At 49.3% G+C, this 10,342-nt stretch overlaps 1 protein-coding gene across 19 annotated transcripts in view; it reads right to left on the bottom strand.

The window, feature by feature from the left end:
• Window positions 1–710: 710 nt before the first annotated feature.
• The window catches only part of LOC308330191 (uncharacterized protein), a 43,824-nt gene continuing 34,192 nt past the window's right edge, over window positions 711–10,342 (bottom strand). For 3 of the 19 annotated variants that reach the window (XM_080784943.1, XM_080784932.1, XM_080784944.1), the window contains exons 7-8: window positions 4,735–10,317; window positions 711–1,836 (exon numbers count right to left, since the gene is read on the bottom strand). In XM_080784943.1, the coding sequence (XP_080641069.1) occupies window positions 1,784–1,836; window positions 4,735–10,317 (5,636 nt within the window). In that variant the 3' untranslated portion in view covers window positions 711–1,783. The remainder of the gene's footprint in view (window positions 1,837–4,734; window positions 10,318–10,342) is intronic. The other 16 variants (XM_080784938.1, XM_080784942.1, XM_080784934.1 and 13 more) reach the window with 16 other exon arrangements.

Here is a 10,342-nt window from a genome sequence, read left to right as displayed (position 1 = left end):
CTTGGGGGGGGGGGGGGGGAGATGCAATGCAAATGAAAGACATATACTGTGTATCCCTATTCCCTGACATAATTTTATAGCTAAACGGACAAAATTGCGGAAATGGAAATTGCGGAAATTGTGGAAATGGTAATTGCAGAAATTGCTCTTCACTTATAGCTATCTATTTTCAGGTAGATTGTTTTATTTTACTCAGTCAGCCATATCACTACTCATTCTTTTTCATGAAAAAGGTCATAGCTGGGTAATCTATTTTCAGGCAAATTGTGTTTATTGTATTTTATTTTACTCAGCCATAACAATTTATTTTCTGTTAACCAACTTTCTGGCTGGCAGGCAGGCAGACAGCTACTCATAGACAGGCAGACAGACAGACAGACAGCTACTCATGGAGAATTGGACAGGCAGGCAGTCAGACAGCTACTCATAGACAGGCAGACAGACAGCTACTCATGGAGAATTGGACAGGCAGGCAGACAGCTACTCATGGACAATTGGACAGAACAGGTGCTGCTCACAACTCATCGCAGCTCGTCGCATTGTTAAATCAGCTTTTTGGGGGTAATGTTCCCCCCCAAAATATGGATGTTACGGTTCAAGTGGTTGCGACCAGAACCGAAAGCCTAATTTTAGAAGTGCTCCACTACACCCTGGTAAACCACAACGTATCTAATATGGGTTAGAAAGGACCAAAGCAAGACATTTTTCATCGTGACAATTTTATTCTGTTCTTAAATGTTTATTCTGTTCACTATACAATCATTTGATAGCTTCTCAATCATTGAAATTAAACTGAAATATTTTGTAGTTCAAAAGCACAGAAGAATATCCCACTCCAGATAACAAAAATGTGCTGCAAAATCATGTGTGGTTTTATAACGATTTGACATTTTAAGAGTGCAGAACACAAATAGCATAACTCATTTACAGACACATTGGTTGAGCTTCAATAGCAAGATTTTGACCATTTAAGCCCTATATACACTTGTAAGATGAATAGCAAAAATAGCAGATCTACAATCTCACAGCACATTTCCATGTGATGCGTTCTGCGTCACATCGAAACATGCTGTGAAATTCTAGATCTTCTAACTTCAGACCATTGTAATGTGAAGACAATTAAAATGCAACATTTGGCAGAATGGAAAACAAAATATCCCTCAGAACAGAACGGAACATATAACATGAAAAATAACTTACAGTAAATATTATTGTAACAAATATAAATGGGTGTAACACCACCTTTGAGCGTACATAACAGAATTCCATAGTGCACGTCGATAATGATTGGATATATTAAATATAGGATACTCCATTATATTACAGACAAGCCCCTAAGTCTCCCATTTTATTAGATGTACTAACGTTTTGCATTGATCCAGAACTGTACCCTAGTGGTACAATCATCATGACACTAGATGGCGGTATAACCCCATATCTTATGACGGAACTCTATGACCAGCAACAAGCGCCATGAAGCTAAAGCCTTAGAAGACCCTCAGGCAAAGGAAATATATTTACTCTTATTTATTCATTCTTACTATAATACACGGAGTATTTGAGAAATTTTAGACCCACACCATAAAACATCAAACTGAAAGGAGCTTTCTTTGAAACGCAGAGCTCTTCAAAATACCAGCGGTGTAACATGAACGTCTTCCTTCCAACTCGCCTCAGAATGTCCTCTCTCACACACATGCACTTTTCAACCTGCACTGATTTCAGTCTTTATATCGAGTCTGTTCCAGTTCTTCCTCACAGCATTCTTCTTCAGTCTTTCTGATCATGTTGACGATACCTGTCCTTCAACACTCCCATTTGGCTTCTCAGCACAACCTTGAGTTGGAGAGACACTGAGATTAGTTCATAGGAATGGAACGACAAATAATGGTTCTCAACGTGAAGTCTGGGGACCACAAGGGGTCCAAATGGATGGTTGACCGCACAAGAAAATGCTGCTAATTATGATTTACTATGAGTTACTGTGCCTGTCTTAGACAAGTCCCTAGTGTATAGTTATATCACTGTATATTTGTATATATAATGTTTTAATATTGTCATTCTATTCTATCTTTTCTTTTCTCTTTAATATGTTGCACAATCTGCGGGACAAATCCCAACAACATTTCGCTGCTTGTACCTAAAGTCAATGACAAATAAAATCTTGTAACTCTGAGAATTTAGATTGATATAAAAGATCTTGTCAAATGGGGGTCCATGGCACGGCATGGTCTAATACCTATCAAACTGGGGGTTCTTGAAATACATTAAAAAGATTGAGAACCACTGTATTAAACTAAATTGACTTTCCATTCTGTTGTTTAAACTTTCAACACACCATCACACCATGCATGCAGGCTTAAGGTATGAGAGATGTGCCTAAAGGGTTAGTTTGTGTTTTCGACACAAGGCGGTATACAAGAAGTTACACAACTGCACTTCAACACCAGCCGCACTCAGACACAAGCATTCACCTCATCGTGCGTGAGACTGTTTATCCAGACGTGTTTGAAATTGTAACGTTTATATGAGTTTTACACAAATGCATGTGTCTGTCCGTCCGCCACCCCACACCTCCATATGGTCATGCCTCGTGACATCATCAGCAATGGATGGAGATCCCTGATGTCATCAATATTAAGCCCATATATGGGGAATGCCCATATATGGAGATCCCTGATTTCATCATTATTGGCCAGCAACTCTACATCTGACCTCAAACCCTCCATATATGGAGCTGACCTGTTCTGACATTCCATATGTTGATCCTTCCAGTCCTTCCTCTCCGATGTCTCCCTTTTGACTGATACCTGTCAATTCAAACTCTAGACGGGCCTGCCCCAAAGTTATTAGTGAAACCATGTCTTGGTCACATGGTTTGACCAAACATTTGTGTTTGATTGCCGATTGCTGGTGGTGTTCTGCCCCTCCCCCCTCATCAAACACAAATGTTTGATCAAACCATGTGACTCCCATTGGAAAAGCATTGTGGTGACCAAAAAAAACGACCAAACATTTGCTTGATTGGTGTTTACTGTTTGGTACGTGTGAATGAGGCCTTACTAAACAAACACTCTATAGCAATGATTACTATCAGAATATAGAACTATTTAAAACTTATTTTAACAAAAATAAATATCACGTCTATCTTTAAACTTGAGGGATGTCAGGGGTTAACCGGCTAACCGGTTAGCCGACCGTTAAGAAACATCCGGATATTTTTATCAGCTTTAACGGTTAATTTGCATAATAATAAATGCGTGTTCTGATCTTAAATCCCTTTATTTTAGATCGTTTTTAGTAATAGTACAACATAAACATTACAGAGACTGTAGTTGTCACTGTACAATACTTTAAAACAGTTGTCATGTTGCACACATGCCTAAAATTGCTATTTGCGCCGCCCACTGCGCCCAGCTTGTCACACTCCAGGCTGTATGAACAGCGCTCGGGCTCTGTTTTCTGCCCCCTCAATATCCCCGTTCTCTGTTGTACTTCAATGGCTAGTTGGCTACAAGTTACAACAGTAGCTTTGCGGTAGTTAAAATGTAAGCGAGTGACAGCGAGACGAGATTAACACATGTCGACCGTATCAATACCTACATTATTAAATCCATTATTGGCCATTTGGCCTGGAGGGAGAACGTTTACAGCCGCTGCCGCTTCCTCGTCCCCCTCCTCCTATCCGTCTCCACAGTCCACACTGGCACGGCTTACGGCTATCAAAAGTTAGCCATGTGCTATCGATGTTTGAGGGTTTTCTCGTCAGCGAAAAGTCAACAACAGAACACGGTGACATGCATACGGATCTTCCTTAATAATAAAAAAGGCTTAGCCCATGCGTCCAGTGGCTTTATAGGTATAGGTTGCTCAGATCTGGACTGGTTTATTTATGTTTTGGACTAGAACCGAAGGACCTCTGTACTGTAGACGCGCAGATGCATGCATCATGCAGATGCGATGCGTTGTTTAGTTTATTGACAACAATCTATTTATATTGTTAAATGTTGCTTTTTTGTTTGTCTTTTAAAAAGGAGCATGAATAAATGTATACCATTCGTCTACCAACTTTAATTATGTAGCCTATACATGCATATTACATTTGGGGTAGCCTATTAAAAAAAGAAAAAAGAAAATCAACCACTATCCGTTAATGACCCGGTTAATCCTATCGGCTAACCGGCTGGGAAACTATCTGTTACTGACATCCCTAAAATAAATTAAGTGTTTTCTCCGTTTTTGGATTCTTCCTTCGCTGTGAAGGCGTGCAAGAAAAACAATCTCCAAGAATTCAAGTAACGACGGGTCAACTGCTAAGAAACTCATTTCGGGGCGACTGTAACTATCCACAAAAGAGTAACATTCTTTCTCCTCACAGTGAGTGAGTGGAACGCCTATGTATCACTCTTCAAACAACATGCCACTTATGTTGGCATCATAAGGCATCAGTGTGTAGTGATGATTGGCATTCTTTAACAAACAAAATAGTTACAAAATAGTCTTTGAGGAGAAACGGCATCAGTAACACATGAAATATGTTGTATGTGGACTGTGAAAATGTTTTGTTGTGTTGACAATTAAAATATTTTTGTTAACTTTGTTTGAAATTTGCACTGTTCATTTTGACAAGCTGCTAAACCTCTGAGACAGGTGATCATATCTTCATCACGTTTAACAAATACCTCCTTTTGTCAAAAAAGCCCAACTATGTCCTTTAAATTATCAGTCTCTTACCCTCTAGGCTCTCTAGTTGTGTGTCCTGTCCTGCAGTCTTCAATTGCTCCGTCTCCTCGTTGCTTTCCATGTCTTTGGCTTTTGCTTTGGGTTTCTTTGCCACAGGCGGAGGCACCTTGTTGACACCAGTCTTATGTGAGTCTGCTTTGGCTGCCTTTGATATAAAGGAAAGATCAGCAGCTAGGTTCTTCTGGAAGTTAGCTTGGGCCTCTGGTGATGAGGTGGTGTCGATCACCACCTTCTTGGTGCTCTTGGAGAAGATAAAGCTGGCAGTGCTGGAGGGTGACTTGTTGAGATGGGAGGAAAGGCCACCTTTGGTTCTAGCAGCTGTCCTCAGGCGAATAGCCTCCTGTAGGTTCATGGAGGGAGAGGTGGGCATGGCAGGAGGTGACTTGTTTGTAGGAGAGGTGACAGTGAACGGGGAGGTGGGAGGGACTACAGTAGATAAAGAGCTGGGAGGGACCAACGTGGATAAGTTGGGAGGGGCCACAGTGGATAAGGTGGATGTGGGAGGGACCACAGTTGATGAGGAGGTAGGAGGGACCTCACTGGATGTGGGAGGGGCCACAGTTGAGGTGGGAGGGGCCACAGTGGATGAGGAGGTTGGAGAGACCTCACTGGATGTGGGAGGGGCTACAGTGTTTGTGGGAGGGACCACAGTGGATGTGTGAGGGACCTCAGTGGATGTGGGAGGGACCACAGTGGATGTGTGATGGGCTACAGTGGATGTAGGATGGTCCTCACTGGATGTGGGTGTGGGAGGGGCCAAAGTGGGTGTGGGAGGGACCACAGTGGGTGTGGGAGGGACCACAGTGGGTGTGGGAGGGACCACAGTGGGTGTGGGAGGGACCACAGTGGGTGTGGGATGGACCACAGTGGATGTGGGAGGGACCACAGTAGAGGTGGGAGGGGCCACAGTAGAGGTGGGAGGGGCCTCACTGGATGTGGAGGTGGGAGGGGCCTCACTGGATGTGGAGGTGGGAGGGAACACAGTGGTTGTGGGAAGGACCACAGTGGTTGTGGGAGGGACCTCAATGGGTGTGGGAGGGACCTCAATGTGTGTGGGAGGGACCTCAGTAGAGGTGGGAGGGGCTACAGTGGATGTGGGAGGGACCACAGTGGGTGTGGGATTGACCACAGTGGGTGTGGGAGGGACCTCAATGGGTGTGGGAGGGACCTCAATGGGTGTGGGAGGGACCTCAGTAGAGGTGGGAGGGACCTCAGTAGAGGTGGGAGGGGCTACAGTGGCTGTAGGAGGGACCTCAATGGGTGTGGGAGGGACCTCAGTAGAGGTGGGAGGGGCTACAGTGGCTGTAGGAGGGACCTCAATGGGTGTGGGAGGGACCTCAGTAGATGTGGGAGGGACCTCAATGGGTGTGGGAGGGACCTCAATGGGTGTGGGAGGGACCTCAATGGGTGTGGGATGGACCTCAGTGGGTGTGGGAGGGACCTCAATGGGTGTGGGAGGGACCTCAATGGGTGTGGGAGGGACCTCAATGGGTGTGGGAGGGACCTCAATGGGTGTGGGAGGGACCTCAATGGGTGTGGGAGGGACCTCAATGGGTGTTGGAGGGACCTCAGTGGGTGTGGGAGGGACCTCAGTGGGTGTGGGAGGGGCCTCAGTAGATGTGGGAGGGACCTCTATGGGTGTGGGAGGGACCTCAATGGGTGTGGGAGGGACCTCAGTGGGTCTGGGAGGGACCTCAATGGGTGTGGGAGGGACCTCAATGGGTGTGGGAGGGGCCTCGGTGGGTGTGGGAGGGACCTCAGTGGGTGCGGGAGGGACCACAGTGGGTGAGGGAGGGACAACAGTGGGTGTGGGAGGGACCTCAGTAGAGGTGGGAGGGGTCACTGTGGATGTGGGAGGGGTCACTGTGGATGTGGGAGGGGTCACTGTGGATGTGGGAGGGGTCACTGTGGATGTGGGAGGGGTCACTGTGGATGTGGTCACTTTGGATGTGGGAGGGGTCACTGTGGAGGTGGGAGGGGTCACTGTGGATGTGGGAGGGGTCACTGTGGATGTGGGAGGGGTCACTGTGGAGGTGGGAGGGGTCACTGTGGAGGTGTGAGGGGTCACTGTGGAGGTGTGAGGGGTCACTGTGGAGGTGGGAGGGGTCACTATGGAGGTGGGAGGGGTCACTGTGGAGGTGAGAGGGGCTACAGTGGATGTGGGAGGGACCACATTGGAGGTGGGAGGGATCACAGTGGAGGTGGGAGGGGTCACTGTGGAGGTGGGAGGGACCACAGTGGGCTCCGGTTTGACAGCAGCTAGCAGTGACGGAACCGCAGTGGGTGGTAAAATGGACGGGGTGGAGGCCATGATTAGCGACCTCCTGATGGGTTTCTGAGGAGCCTCTCCACTAGCAGACCTGGGCTGATGGACTCGCATGGTGACCTTAGGCTGAGCCTGGCCTTGAGCTGTGGGAGGCTCAGGACTGCTGTTGACCGAGGGTGTGACGAGGAGAGGGGGGGTTTCCTCTGGGGCAGGAGGAGAAGTCTGGCTTTGGTTCTCTGGCTGGTCTTCAACGTTGGCTGGGGCCTGTTCAGGTAGGGCTGGAGGCAGGCTAATGTTCACAGGTGTCTCTATGGCAGTTTGCAGGTCCACTTGTTGTGAGGTTGGCAGTGAAGGTGGTGGAGGGATCTCCTGAGCACGTGATGGAAGGCCAGCATCAACAGTAGGAGGTGCAGGCGTAGGCGGGGCCTCTGAGGCAGGTGGTGGCGGCGGTGGAATGGTCTGGGGTGCAGAAACAATACTCTCAGGTGGAGGGGAAACAGTGTCAGGTTGAGGAGGAATCATTCCGGGGAGCTGATTAACCTCCTGGACTAAAGGAAGTGGTTCTGACTCGGGTGGAGGAAGAGTAGCACTTTGGGGCATAGAGATTACACTCTCTGAGGGTGGCGGAATTGGATTACTTTGGGGCGGAGAATGTACACTCTGTAGGAATCGATTACTTTTGGCCAGAAAGAGTTTGCTCTTTGGGGGTGGTGGAGGTGGAATACTTTTGGGCGGAGAGAGTTTGCTTTCTGGTGGTGGGGCAGTAATTTGGGGTGGAGAGAGTACACTCTCTGGTGAAGCAGCAGCCACTTGAGAAGTTGGAGGAGCAACTTCCTTTGCAGGAGGAGAGGAGGAGAGGCTCAGAACGGGTGGATCAGGAGCCGAATAAGGCGGTGGAGGAGGGATGCTCTGGGGAGGAGGAGGGATTCCCTGGGATGTAGGTGGCACTGGCTGGTTCACCACAGGACAGGTCGCAGTGGTCTGCTCTACAGGCACTTGAGCTGGGGCTAAGTCCATCACAACTAGCCCCTCCTCAGTTAATAACGGTGGCGGTGGGAGGGGGAAATCCATCTCATCATGCCCCGCCGAGAGTATGTCAGTAGCTGGTACGATCGGTGGAGGAGGTGGCGGCCAAGAAGACTGGGGGGACAGCGGAGGTTCTAGTCTCGGGGCAAGGGCAGCATCGTGAGTGGTGGCAGGTATGGCTTGTTTTGAGGGGGGCAGGGGTGGATGGTGTGCCGGAGGGGGGGATGGAGAAGGGGAGACCCGCGATAGTGTTATGACAGCTAATGTATCCTTAGTTTTTACCCCCATAACAGCAGGTTGTGTCTGTGTTTCCGTTTTTATCGCTTCCTGTTGTGTCACTGCTAACCTCTCGTCAGGTTTCTGCAGGACATTCACTGACGTCCCATTTACTTTCTCATCTTTCTCTGTCACTTTTCCATTTCCTTTCATCTCCACAGACTTTAGCACTCGATTCAGTTTTTCACTGAGCTCTTTTTGTACCTCTGTGTTCAACCGATCACTTCCTGGAACTTTCCTCGTCTCGGACACATTGGGTGTTCCATTACTGGATCCCATCAGAACAATCTCACTTGTCTCCTGTTTTCTTTCAGCCGACAAATTCTTCACAGACGCCTCTCTGGAAACAGAAGGTGACTGCCTCTGCTGTCTTCTATCCTTGGGGTTCTTCTTCACAATCTCGTGTGTGTTGTTTGGGGCGGGAGGTCCCAGCAACAATTCAAAGGTGCGTTTGTTGTGGGCCCACACCTCTGGGGGAGGTGGGGGAGGCGCATGGATCTTGGGTGGGGGTGGGATATTAAAGAGCTCTCTGAGGGCCTTGACTGACGGGCTGGCAGTGGCCGTATTAGATGAGGGGCCGGGCTGAGGTTGGGGAGTTTCAGGGGGATTCGTGCTCTCAGGGGCTTCTGGCTGTGCAAGAGGGGATGGGGCCTTGACCGCAAGGGCGGACGACGACCCTGAGAATAAACTCTGAAGCTTGTTCAGGATTCCTTTCTTGGGCTTTGGGGAGGAGCTTTGTGTCTGCTTTGAGGACTTGGTGGGCGAGCCACCTTGGCTGGAGTAGCCACTGGAGGGAGAGACCGTTTTCTCTAGCCCATTCACCTGAGGTGGCTGTGGCTTCTCAGGTGAAGAAGTGTCTTCGCCCACTGGCTCAGTCTTTACCGTCTCTGGTGTTTGAGGCTGTGTTTTGGGGGGACTGAAGGACACAGAGCCTGTGGAGTCATCCAGAGAGCTGGTGTCTGCAGTATACCCGGGGCTATCTGTGGCCCTGGAGGACATGGGCGAGGGTCCAGCCTCCTTCATGTCTCCAGACATTTCCTCACTTTCTCCAGTGGATGCAGAGCTGCTCTGAGGAGAGGAATCTGTCACAATCACTCTGGCCTCCGCCAGATCCCGTGACCGTCGTTTCATCTTGTTGTGAAGGGAGTAGGATCGGCTCGGAGGAGGTGGAGCTCTCTTGGACTTCATCACAGAGAGGCTGCGTATGAAGGAGCCATCCTTTTTAACCTCCTCTACTTTGTTCCTGGGCTTACCGTTGGAGGTGGCTCTAGAGGCCTGGCTGACGGAGGATTTAAGACTCACTTCGTCTTCCTTAGGAGAGCCATCCTTGGACGAACCCTCTGCGTCTCCCTCCTGTGATCTCCCCTGATGTTGGTAGGCAGTGCTGTTGCTAGAGATGGTGGAGGAGTCGGACACCAGCGTCTCCGAGGACCCAGAGTTGCTCCACGCGGAGCTGTCTCCCAGATTGGGGGGTCTGTAACGCGACGCAGAGGATAGCGTGGACGCTCTGCCGGAAGAAGCTCTGGAGGATGCACGGGAAGACGCTGGGCTGGCTAAAAGTAGGCTGCTTTTACTGACAGTGCGGAGGCTGCTGCGGCTTCGCCCACGGCTGATCGCCACGACCTCAACGGAGGGTGGAAGCACAGCGTTGGGGATAATCTTAGACATGTAGGTGGCCTGCGGAGACATGGACATCACAGGGCTGGGTGGTTGCTGGAGGCTGTTGGCGGTGGTCATCCAGGGAACGGCTAGAGAATGAGGCCTCGCTGAGGCCGACAGTTGGGGGCCGAAGCGTTGCAGTAAAGCCAGGTCGTCCCTGTGACCTGTATGAGCGGAGCTCAACTGCTGAGTTTGATCCTTGCTGGGTGGCTGCAGGACCCCCTCCATGTGGGCATCTCCCTCTCCGGGGGGAGACCCGTCAGTGGACATGGTCTCAACCGTTTCACCGTTTTGGAGTTGTTCCTCATCCAGAGCTCGAGTGATGGTCCAACCTATTCTATCCAACCCTGATGGAATACAGCAGAGAAGAAG

Source organism: Protomyctophum bolini (assembly GCF_963924005.1).
Source record: "Protomyctophum bolini genome assembly, chromosome: 15".
NCBI classification, from domain to species: domain Eukaryota; kingdom Metazoa; phylum Chordata; class Actinopteri; order Myctophiformes; family Myctophidae; genus Protomyctophum; species Protomyctophum bolini.
Note: the sequence above shows the minus strand (reverse complement) of the source record. Positions and strands in the feature narration are given on the sequence as shown.